The 12,667-nt window shown below is 38.6% G+C and overlaps 1 protein-coding gene across 2 annotated transcripts in view; it reads left to right on the top strand.

Moving 5' to 3' along the window:
* GPR63 (G protein-coupled receptor 63) overlaps window positions 1–12,234 on the top strand; it is a 49,786-nt gene extending 37,552 nt beyond the window's left edge. For both annotated transcript variants that reach the window (XM_027856036.1, XM_027856026.1), the window contains one exon: window positions 10,723–12,234. In XM_027856036.1, coding sequence (XP_027711837.1) covers window positions 10,869–12,122 — 1,254 coding nt within the window. In that variant the 5' untranslated portion in view covers window positions 10,723–10,868 and the 3' untranslated portion in view covers window positions 12,123–12,234. The remainder of the gene's footprint in view (window positions 1–10,722) is intronic.
* Window positions 12,235–12,667: the final 433 nt, after the last annotated feature.

The raw sequence follows: 12,667 nt of genomic DNA, 5'->3' as shown, positions 1-12,667 counted from the left end.
GGAAGTCCTTAATAAATTCTTTTTTGTTTGATTATATGATTTGGGATACCACTTAACTTTTCAGTGTCCCCAGGTAATTCTCTAGGACTACAAGTTGTAGAAAGGGTTATGGGTCAGCATTGGCTGTAGGAGTTTTCTCATCAGGATTTCCCTGGATGTGTAGTTTTTTTGTGTGTGGCATGAATTTTTTGGCAGTCTGGTGAAGCCTCTGAACCCCCTTTTTCAGAATAATGTTTTTAAATGCATAAAAGAAAATACATAGGATGACAAAGGAAACCAATTATATCACACACACAGACACACACACACACCCCATAAACAAATGACTAGATGATATGGCCACACGTAGGTTCATTAGTACAGGGAATTTTTTGTCCTACAGTTTCAGTTTCCTGGGATACTGAGAGCCCAAGTTAACTTGTTTAGGGTTGGGTTGATAGCCAACATGTGTCAGATGCTGGACGTGTTAGAGGTGTATTATATTATGCTGATGTTTCCTCATCCAAACTGGACTATGATCATGAATATATCTAAATTATCTGCTGTAGACCTCTCAGCACACTTACATTTAACTGGCATGATTATGAAGACAGATTAGGAAGAACAAACCAAGAAGCTGCTAAAAATAGTGGGAAATTGGTTCAGTTGATGGGCCTGGGAGCCAGAGAAGATGGAGGAAAGGTTGGGTGATGAGTAAGGAAGGAGCGAAGTGAGAAGAACATTTTGAAATCTATAGGTTGTTGACTGGATTTATATAATGTAATGTTATTATTTGAGGAGTACTCCTACCCTGTTGCATGTTTACTGGGCATGCCAGACATTGCTGCCTCCCAGGCACAGAGATAGTTTTCAGATTTATCAAGGTGATGGAATTTGAGTTGAACCTTGAACAATGAGGGAGACTTAAATAAGTAGAGAAGGTATAGGAGAGTGTTCCTGGTAGGAAGGGAAAAGTGAGACAACTCTCTGCCTGGTGTACCTTTCCAGTAAAATCCTGACTTGTCAACATGAGCATCTCATTAATGTGTTCACCTCCTTTCCACCCTCCCCTACCCCTCCAGTACTGTAAGATCTCTAGAGATGGTTCTAAACCTGTGATCTTCTAGCATTGTCTATAAAGCTGGCAGCATCACCAGCCCTAATTAATGTGAAAACTTTGTTGCTTTTTTAAATACCCCCCAAGCCACCCTCTGCCTGATTCAAGTTTCCTCTTGAGAGCTCTTTATGTCTTTATTCACATTTGAAATCCTCAACGTTTTTGGCTTTCGCTGACTTCTCATGCCTAGTTCATATTCTCAATTTAAGTTTTTCCATGTTTTTCCATCTCTTTTGGGACAGCTCTTAAAGGTCTAGTGATTTGGTGAACTTTGCATTTTGCATAATGATAATAGCTTTCCCTTCATATTGCTTTGTTTTTACCAGGCACTGTCCTCACAATATTTTAGGAGATTTTTTTTTCTGATGGGCCCAATTGTTAGTACCTAGCCACTGTAACTGAAATTATTTTGTATTTACTTTATATAATATTTTATATTTACTTGAAAGCCAGGCTCCAAACCCGAAGAACTGGGTTTGAGTTCTGCCTCTGATATCTACTGGCTGTGTGATAATGAGCAAATTGGAGCCGGTCCCTCAGGAGTCTTTCTATTTAGACAACTCTCTAAGACTATTAATTCTGAGAAGATGCCTGTCTGCATTATTAGAGGGAGCTTCTTCACCAGGGTGTTCCATATTCAAGTGAAGTCACGTGCGTAGTCTCTATCCCTTGTATTCACCTGTGATACATGTTGTTTCCTTCCAGTAGCATACATTTCTTGCTGACAGGTTATATTTTTGTCTATGTATCTCCAGCCTCTAATACAGTACTTTGAACATAAGTTTGATAAGTTAAATAATGCTTAATGCTTAATGAGTTAAATGCTTAACTTATTAAGCATTATTTAACTTATCAAACTTATTAAATTATTATTTTAATTAATTGATTAATTTGTAATTAATCATAAACTTATTATTTAACTTATTAAGCATTAAGCTTATTGGATTGGATGAATTCAGGGGCATTCTAAGTGCTATGACTTCCCCAGAGACAGCACAGCAAGAAAGCAAATGACATTTGTCTCTGGAGCCCTCCTGCCCATTTAGACTTGGAATCATAGACTGTCTAAGCTGGAAAGGACTGGGAAAACACCCAGATCCGCCCCCTTCACTTTACAGACAGAAACATAGTTTCTGATAGAGGTGTCAGGACTCGCTAAAGATTACAGTTAATACATGTCAGGACTAAGACTTGAACCTGGCTTTCCTGACTCCCTGTGTGAGTTTCTTTCTATTATGCCCAAGTTCTGCTTTCTCTTGTACTGAGGCACTTATGGGACCTTACTTAGGCCTATTGTTTATAAAGCAACACTCTCTTCCCACCAAAATCAGGTGACCTCAAGTCTTAGACAATCTGATTGAAGTAGTTCACACTAAAGTGTGAGTGGTCAATAAGCATAAATGTTTCCAGAAGGTATTCGCATTTTTAAAAGGGCACTAATTAACTTCTAGGAATATCTAATAAATAGACTATATTGGAGACATGGGCCTCTTGTCTTCTCTTTTTGAAGTAGGCAGTAGAGCTGGTAGGGATCATAGAACTCTCTTGCCAGATTTTCCAAGAAGGGTTGCCTTTTCCTACCTTTTTTTTTTTTTGAGGAAGCAGAATGGGGGTATAGGTTAATATAGGTCCTTGGCACTAGATAAAACTGGGAAAAAAAAATAAAGATGTTCCCATACATTTTCTCTGACTGTCCCCATGTGCTGGGAATGTTAACCTTCCTCACTTCTATCTCCAGACTTCTCTGACTTCCTTCATCTCAGCTAAAATACCATCTTCTGCAAAAACTCTTTTCTAGACCCCCTTAATACTAGTCCTTGCCCTCTGACATGACCTCCAGTTTATCCTGTGTTTATATTGTATGTATATAATTGTACATAGCTGTTTGCTTGTCATCTTCCCCATTGCGATGGAATCTCCTTGACTTTTTTTGCCTTCTTTCTATCCCAGCACTTAGTGAGCTTGTAATAAATGCTTGTTAACCTCACTTGATTTAAACTTACTTTTATGTTTCTTTACCAGCTTCTGTCAACACCACCCCCAATTCTCCCACCTCCTGTCATCCCTTTCTAATTTTTGTGAATAAAGGCTGTTAATTCCATCAATATTTTGCATTTAATGAAATAGGTTTATCAACTCTTTGCCAGAGTAGCTATCTCATTTTATCTTGTATAAAATGCTTTGAGTTGTACTGCTTCAAGATACATAGTATTTTTAGGGTCTAACTATATTAGGTGGAGCACATAAACAAATGGACTGAATCTGGTGGCAAGTTTGATGGCTAGGATACTATTGCTTTGTCTCTACTGCTGATGGCCTAGAAAACAATTTCTCCTCTGGTAGTTTACTTAGAACTTCAAGTGTCTGAAGATATAAGGAAAAAGGAGAGCTGAAAAGGTGTGAATGATGGTTAATTGGGTAAATTTTTCTTACCTCTGACCTTTGAATTGAAGCTGCTCTGCAAGCTCATCTCTTGAGGAAACTGGGTTGCCCATCAAATACTGAAGACTTTACAGACCCTGTTAAAGCTCTCAATTCATGTGCTCCCTCATGCCTTAGACCTTACCTGACTCCTGTCAGTTGTTAGTATTTCTTCTCTCCCACCCCCACCCCCACAATAACTTTTTATTTATTTTGTAATTATCTGAGAACATGTTACCTGTCCCCATTCCACTAGGATGTAAAATCTTCAAGGTAGATATTATTTCATTTTTCTTTGTATTCTTAGTGCCTAGACCAGTGTCTGCCATGTGATAGATGTTTAATAAATATTTGTTGGATTCCCCCACTAACTTCTGTCTTCTTATGTATCTTCTTGCTTTCTATTTCCTTTCTCTTGAGGGTCTGTTCTTATGTAAAGTATTTTCTGAAATCAAAGTGATCTTTTATGTGCAACACCTATATTTTATAAATTCATCTGAATTTTTATTTTGAATTTGAAACAAGAATAGCATGACTACAAGTTAATAGTAGCCATGCTTAATCTAATTTCAAACTTGACTGTGGAAGCTCTAAATGTTCTTTTGAACAGTACCAGCCTAACGAAACATTGATGAGAAAATTCTGTTTTCCATTTTGCAAATATGCCTGTTGGAATGTTCTACAAATAGAACACTATTTACAATGTGTGCACATACATTTTTTCTTTTCTGATTTGTGAATTTTATAAGAGCCATAATTTCTTTGCCAGTTGTGACCTAACAGTAAATAGAATGTTTTCAGGTAGTTTATCCTTACCAAGTGTAGACTCTTTTCACAAAAAGGTGGTAAAAGAAGCTCAGAAATAATTTAACGTTTTTTAATCTTCTTGCCAAAGAAAATTGGTTTAGAATACAAGTTCATTTGAAAAATATAACAGAGAAGGATGAAAAAAGAGGCATCATAGGATAGTAGACAGAGTGATTAATTTAAATGGAGGAAGCGCTGGATTTGAACCCTTTCTCAGTCGCTTGTCGACTTGGGGCAATTTCATTAAACCATCTGTGCTTCACTTTCCTCTTTTGTAAAATGGGGGTGGTGGTGGTGAACTCAATGGCCTCCCCTGCATTCTTAATATATACTTCCATCATAATACTATAAGCAGTATCGTTTCACAAAACGATGAAAAGCAGTGAAGCTCGACTAAGTCAGTTTATCCACAGAGAATCTAAGAATGGAAAGAGGGCAACAAGTAGACACAAAATGGAACATATTTGCTAAATATTGATATAGCAATCTGTTATCAAAAAGATGACAGTGATTAGGATTCGATACCTCCATACCCAGTGTACTATTTAAAGACAGATGTCACTTAAAAAGATAAAATTAGAAAGATGTGTATGTGTGCATATGAGAGACAGAGACAAGAAACAGAGACAGAGAGATGAAGATAATTTCAAAAGTGAAGTCATGAGCAGCTAGGAATACTAGGAAAGGCCCCTTATAGGAGGTGAAATTTAAGCTGATCCTTGAAGGAAGCATGGGAAAAAAGAAGAGGATGAGGTAAGGGACTAAAACATTGAAGGTATGGGAGGTAGCCAGTACAAAGCATAGAGACAGGAGATGGAGTTGTTCTGTTAGAGGAACAACAGGTAGGTAAGTGTAATTGGGGGAAGGGAAGGAAACAAGTATTTATTAAGCATCTACTATGTGCTAGGCATTTTACAAATATTATCTTATCTGAGCCTTATAACCACCCTGGGAGGTAGGTACTATTATTCTTCCCATTTTACAGTTGAGGAAACTGAGACAAACAGAGGTTAAGTCACTTGCCCAGGGTCACACAGCTGAAGCCAAATTTGAACTTTGGTCTTCTTGGCGCCAGGCCTAGCTGTCTTTCTACTTCACCACCTCACTGGACTGTAAAGTGTGGAGGGAAGGAATGTATAGCAAGTCTGGGAAAATAGAAAGGGGAAAGGTTATAAAGTACTTTAAATACCACGCAAAGGACTTTGTATTTCATCCTAGAGGTGATAGGAAGCCACTGGAACTCATCAAGCAGAAGGTGACATGTTTAGGCCTGTGCCTTAGAAAAATCACCTTGGCAACTGAATGGAGGATGGATCGTAATGGGGAGACACTTGAATTGGGGATACTGGTTAGGCCACATGGCATAGTAGAAGGAGCACTGGCTTGAGAGTTAAGAGTAACTTAGGTTTGAGACCTAGGTGTATGATACTTACTATTTTAATTAGGGCAGGTCATTTTTCGCCTCCATGGGCTTCATTGTATACATCTGCAGAATGGAGGTGATAATACCTGTAGTACTCACCTTCCAGGAGAGCCGTCAAATGAGGTTACATCTAAAAAGTGATTTGCAGGTTTTTCAGTGATATACAAATGGCAGTTATTATTTTTTCCACTGCACCATGCAAGCTCTCCCAGAGTAGGGGGTCACATGTGGCCTGAGCATTTATTTCCTTCTGCCAGTCCTAGTCTCTTCGTTTAAATGTCCTTTAGTAATAGTCCTAGTCCCATTTGCTCATAGTCTGGTATATCTCCATTCATTATTTTCTTATAACCTATGTCTTTTTTTTTCTTTTTTTTTCTTTCACATCCCACTTCAGTGAGGAAGTATGTAAATGTAGGCAAGGGAGCAGGATCAGAAGGGTACCTCTAGGATGCTTATTGAGATTCCCACCTGGCTAAGACTGTACAAAAACACTATATATATACCAAGGATGGGCTTGCTAAGAATAAAAGGCAAGACAGAGATGTAAGACTCTCCTCTGTCCCTGTTATCTAGGAATTGGACAGAAGAACAAAGAAAAGAACGTTCATGATCACTCCCCCCTACCACCCTTTTAGTGGAAAAAAATTATATTATTGAAAGATGAGGCAATAAAGGCTAATAGCACAAACATTTTGCTGTGGTTTTATTTAAGGTGTGATAACTGCCTTTTTGCAAAGGGTCTGTTTAATCATTTACCTGGCATCTATTAAGTGGGCTAGAATAATTGGGGAAGATTTATGGGTAGTACCTTTAGCCTAGACTATCGTAGCCTCCCCCAGTTAGATTCCCTGCTTGTCATCTTTCACCCCTTCTAAACCACCTTCCACATAGCTGCTAGAGTAATCTTCCTAATGAACTAGACTGACCATATTATTTCTCAGTCAAGAAATCCTCACTTCTCCTTATTGCTAAGATAAAATGTAAACACCTCAGTTTGGCATTTAAAACCATTCAAATTTTGGCTCCATGCTACTTTTTCAGGCTTATTTTCTACCTTTTTATTTATTCTACATTCCAGCCAAACTGACCTTTTTGCTATTCCTTGAAGTTGGGATATGTTTCTTATATCTATGCTTTTGCTTCTCCTAGGCCGGGTCATTCCTGGAATGCACTGTGTCTTCATCTCTACTTCTTAACCCCCATCAGTTGATGTACCACCTCCTACGGGAAACCTTTTCTGACCCCTTGAGCTTTAGCCATCTCTCCCTCCCTAAATTATCCAACATATTCTTGTCTGTTTACCTATTGTAACTCACAGTAGAAGGTAAGTAAGTTCTTTGTGGGCAGAGACTCCCCCCCCATTTCATCTATATATCCCTAGTGCCTAGTAAGGTGCCTTGCTTGTAATAGGTGCTTAGCAAATGACTTTTAGATTAGCTTGGGAGTTAGGAATTGAGCTGGTCCTTGCTAAGACATTCAGTTATCCAGAACACTGATGTTCTGTAAGTAGAAGGTTGATCTGGAATGAAAAGAGGACAAATGCAGAGAAAATGAATTCTAAATGAACAAATGTGGGAATGTATTTATTGAGATACAGCTAAGACCAGGCAGTGTAACAGAGCAGATAAAGTACTACCCTTGAAGTTGGAAAGACCTGGCTTCAAATTATTCTTCTGATACTTATTCATTGGGTGACCATGGACCAGTCAATTAATCATTCACTCTGTGCCTGCTTTCTTATATGGTTATAATAATGCCCATAGTACCTACCTCACTCTTATAAGGCTCAAATGAGTTCATGTCTCTTAAGAGCTTTACAGAACTCTGAAGTCCTGTGCAAATGCCAGTTATTATTGAGAGGAGGTATCACCTAGTAGATAAAAGGACAAGCCATGGATTCAGAAACAACTGGGTTTCAGTCCTGTCTCTGATACAACTTGCTGTGTGACCAGGAGTACTTTACCCCTCACTGCTCCAAAAAATTCTAAATGACTATAAATGACAGATAAGTCACTGATCTAGATTAACGATGAGATCCCCACACTAGGAATATTCCTTGTGAATGAGGTCTTGGAACTGGACTGAAAAAATTAAAATGATGATGGTATTCTCTGATGCATTCTGTAAAAGCAAATTTATAGATATTTTTTCTAAATTATGAGGATTACTTGTTAGCATAGTAATTCTATTACCTTTGTGGTGATTTTATGACATTTTTCCTTAGAGGGTATGAATGGCTAACCTTCACATGGAACTAGACTATTAGAACGAATGAAATAATAATAATAATAATAATAATAATAACATCTATATAGTGCTTATAATGTTTGCAGAGCACTTACAAATAACTCATTTTATCCTCAAACCAACCCTGAGAGGTAGGTACTATTATTATGCCAGTTTCACAGGTGAGGAAACTGAGGCAAATAGGTTAAATGACTTGCCCAGTACCACATAGCTAATAAGGGTCTGAAGCTTGGATTTGAACTCAGGTCTTCCTGAAGGCAGGTCCAGCACTCTATCTTCTTAGCTTTCTATCTGCCTTTAATTTACAAACACCTGTAATTGAGGCACAGGATCTTACATTAACAAATGATTATGCAACCAGTCCAGAAAGGATCTTGGAGATCCTCTAATCTATCCGCCTTGTTTTGCAGCAGAGGAAATGAATATCTTGCTAAAAATGTTTCCATCTGAGGATGTGAATAAAGACTGGACTTTGTAATTTTGCTGGTGTAGGGAATTCCTGGATGAGGAAGCTCCCTCCACTAATGTAGGTTGGCACTTCTCCACGGCCGAGTCTTCAAGAGGGACCTAGAACACTGGGAAATTAAGTGCCTTGCCTCAGGTCACACACAAGCCAGGCTGTGTCAGAGGTAGGACTTGGACCCGTGTCTTTCAGAGTTCTCGACTTTCTCTGTATCCATCATGCTATGCTGCCTTGCATTTTAGGTTTAAAAATAGAAGACTCTGAAAAGACTTCACAAGATTTTCTATTGTATTTGACTTACATAAAGTAGGGAAATTCAAATGAATTTTGTGGTTGCTTCTTTACAAAAATCAGAAGAAAAGTGAGCTTCCCCATCTGCAAGAATATGTTATTTCCTTATTTGTGGACCGACTGCTAGGTCTTAATGTGTCTGTGATCTTGAAGTGTTTCAAAGCCACTTGAGACAACTACTTTTTAAGTCCTACATTTTTTTTTTAATTTCTCAGTCTTTAATTCTCAGAGCATGTTATAATAGAAGTGATTTGCTTTGTGATTATACCTTCACAGATATAATATAGGCTACTATAGAAAGAAAATGTTTAAAAATGGACTAGTGAGGGCTGCTCTGCCCCACTGGCATTATGGGTAAAAGTATCTTAATTCAATAAAAGTGTATTTGTCGGTTAGATTTAGAATTGAGTACTGTTCCACCTGCCAGTTATTGGTAGTGCAAATGTCTGAGTTATGACAGTTTTGGCATGATGTTAACATTTTGTCAGTCTCTCTGGGGAAGTCTAGGGAACATATGTCATATGTTAATTTTATATTTTACAGTTATAAGGGCAGGTACTAGACCTGTGATTTGGTATAGGGCAGGGGTTCTTAACGAGTGTGAGAGTGTGGCATTGACCCTTTTGGCATTCTATTTGAAGCCTATGGTCTCCTTTCTAGAATAATATTTTTTAAACATTTGAAGAAAATGCTAAATTTCATTTAGAGGGTTAGTGAACACCCATGGTAAGGAATTCCTTCTACCAGTGCAGGTCTGTATCTTCTTTGCAACTTCTGGTCTTAGAGAGCTGCCTGGAAGATTGAGAAGATCTTAGATGGTTTGTCCAGGATTGCTGGGCAAGTATGTGTCAGAGGAAAGATTTGATCCCAGGCCTTTCTGTGAATAATAATGAAATAATAATAAAAAATAAATTGAATAAAGTCTCTCCTTAAAGTGTCAGCCATAGGTCTGGTTAAGTAAAAAAAAGTGTTTTGGTTTTTTTTTACCCTCCCATCAACCTTTCCCTACACTTCCTTCACATTTCCCTTAGATAACCATCCAGTATTTCATTCTTGCTCTCAGCTGGCTATTGGCTAATCACTACAAAGGTGTTACAACATGCCTTAATTCATAACTTTTGCTTGAGACCTACCCAGTAGCATTCAACTTAGTTATTTTAAAGATGAATTACTAAAGAAAGAAAAGCATGCAAGACAAATAAATTCAGGTATGAATAAATTAACACTGACAAGTGATTAGGGGTGGGAGGGGGAGTTATTTGTCAGACTGACAGGGTTCTCAGAAAAGCAAAATAGTAAAATCTAGAATCTTCATATTTATGGTTTAAAGAATAATAATAATAATAATAATTGTAGCTAACATTCTATAGTGCTTACTACATGCCAGAGACCACTTTGTAATTATTATCTGATCTGATCCTCCCACTAACCCTGGGAGCTAGGTGCTATTATTATCCCCATTTTACAGATGAGGAAACTGAGGTAAACAGAAGCTAAGTGACTTACCCAGGGTCACAAAGCTGGTAAGTATCTGAGGCTAGATTTGAATTCAGGTGTTCCTGAGTCCAAGTCCGATGTTCTGTCCAATGTCCACCATGATATATTATAAAATAAAAAGTAATCTTCCAAATTGCGTTACAAGGTATAAAAAAAATGTTTTCTGTTTCCTTAGGATATTACAAATTCTCTGAAATTTCTCCATCTTAATTTACATATAGAAATAAGAAACCAGTATTTCATTGTTGATAAGGTTAGAAAAATGACTCAGTATTAATAATTAATAATAAAATGGATGAGAGGGTAGTGGGGAAGGTGATAATCTTTATTACTGGGGGTAGTGACCGCACTGATGAAATCAAGTCAGAGTATCAAAGGAAAGTAAAACTTAAAAAAAAAGTAAGATTAGAAATTTAAAGAAAAAAATGTTTTTGTTCATTTCAGATTTAATTGATTTCCTTTGTGGTTTATTTTCAGTTAGATGGACAGCTGTGGAAGATGGAATGCCTCTGTTTCCAGGCGTGTGTTTCCAAGATGGCCAAATGGAATCTGCTGATCCGTGGTGAAATGTTTCAAGGACCCTGGTATCTTGGGCTGAACATTCTGTCCTTCTGAATTAAATCATGGTCTTCTCGGCGGTGCTGGCAGCTGCCCATCCTGGGACAGTAAACACAACTTTTGTTATCTATGAAAATGCCTATGTTAATTTTACCACAACTCAGTCTGTCCTTCATGGTGGTATAGAGTCACCCCTGAGGCATGGCTCTGATACCGTGGCCACAACCGAGATCAGTTCTTTGAATAGTACATCAGCCTCTTCAGCGTCAGAAGCTTTTAAGAGCCTAAGCTTGCCTCTGCAGATCATTCTTTCTGCCATAATGATTTTTATTTTGCTGGTTTCTTTTCTTGGGAACTTTGTTGTCTGCCTTATGGTCTACCAGAAGGCTGCCATGCGTTCTGCAATTAACATCCTTCTTGCCAGCTTGGCTTTTGCAGATATGTTGCTCGCAGTGCTGAATATGCCCTTTGCCCTGGTGACTATTCTCACAACTCAGTGGATTTTTGGGAAAGTCTTCTGCAGGGTGTCTGCTATGTTTTTCTGGCTCTTTGTTATTGAAGGAGTTGCCATCCTGCTAATTATCAGCATTGACAGATTCCTGATTATAGTTCAGAGGCAGGATAAGCTAAACCCATACCGTGCCAAGATGCTCATTGCTATTTCTTGGGCCACTTCCTTTTGTGTGGCGTTCCCTTTGGCTGTGGGCAACCCAGAGCTGCAGATACCTTCCAGAGCTCCTCAGTGTGTGTTTGGCTATACCACCAACCCTGGCTACCAGGCCTATGTCATACTGGTGGTCCTCATTTCTTTCTTTATTCCTTTCCTGATGATGCTGTATTCTTTTATGGGCATCCTCAATACTGTGCGGCACAATGCAGTACGAATCCATAGCTATCCTGAGGGCATATGCCTCAGTCAAGCCAGCAAGCTGGGCCTCATGAGTCTGCAGAGACCTTTCCAGATGAGCATCGATATGAGCTTTAAGACACGTGCCTTCACTACCATCTTGATTCTCTTTGTCGTCTTCATCATCTGCTGGGGCCCATTCACTACCTACAGCCTCGTGGCCACATTTAACAGCCACTTTTACTACAAGCACAACTTCTTTGAGATCAGCACCTGGCTACTCTGGCTCTGCTACCTCAAATCTGCTCTGAACCCACTGATTTACTACTGGAGAATCAAGAAATTTCATGACGCCTGCCTAGACTTAATGCCCAAGTCCTTCAAGTTTTTGCCACAGCTCCCAGGCCACACAAAACGACGCATTCGCCCTAGTGCTGTGTATGTGTGTGCAGAGCACCGAACAGTAGTGTGAAACAAAAACAATTGCATGTTTACACGAGTGGTGGTTTTTTTCCCACCTTCTGACTGATTTTTTAAAATATGGTTTCCTCATCTTATACACACCCACACACACGCACACACACATGTACACACATACAAATATATACACACATATGTATATATATTCATTCACATATAGGTACACGTGAGTATATTTGAGTGGGTGTTTATGGGTATGTATGTACAAGTTGAGAGAAATTATTTATTGGTTTTATTGTTTGCTACCAGGGATGTCTGAAGTGAAGAAATGATAGGTGTTACCTCCAGGATTCAAGGGAAGCTCACACTTTGGGGGAAAAAGTTGTGGGTCCTGTTTTTTTTTTGCTCTTACCACATAAATGGGTTTGTTCTCAGTGCTCATTGAGCCTCTACTTTGCATTGAATTGTAGGTGTGTTGTATTGTTGTATGCTGCTAAGGTATTCTTACTGAGTTTTGCATGTTTTTTTCCCCCTAGGAAGGCACTGCTGCTTTTTTGCCATTGCATTGGAGCCAAAAACCTTACATTCCTCAGTGGA

Source organism: Vombatus ursinus, unplaced genomic scaffold (assembly GCF_900497805.2).
Source record: "Vombatus ursinus unplaced genomic scaffold, bare-nosed wombat genome assembly UNPS02000582.1, whole genome shotgun sequence".
NCBI classification, from domain to species: Eukaryota; Metazoa; Chordata; class Mammalia; order Diprotodontia; family Vombatidae; genus Vombatus; species Vombatus ursinus.
Note: the sequence above shows the minus strand (reverse complement) of the source record. Positions and strands in the feature narration are given on the sequence as shown.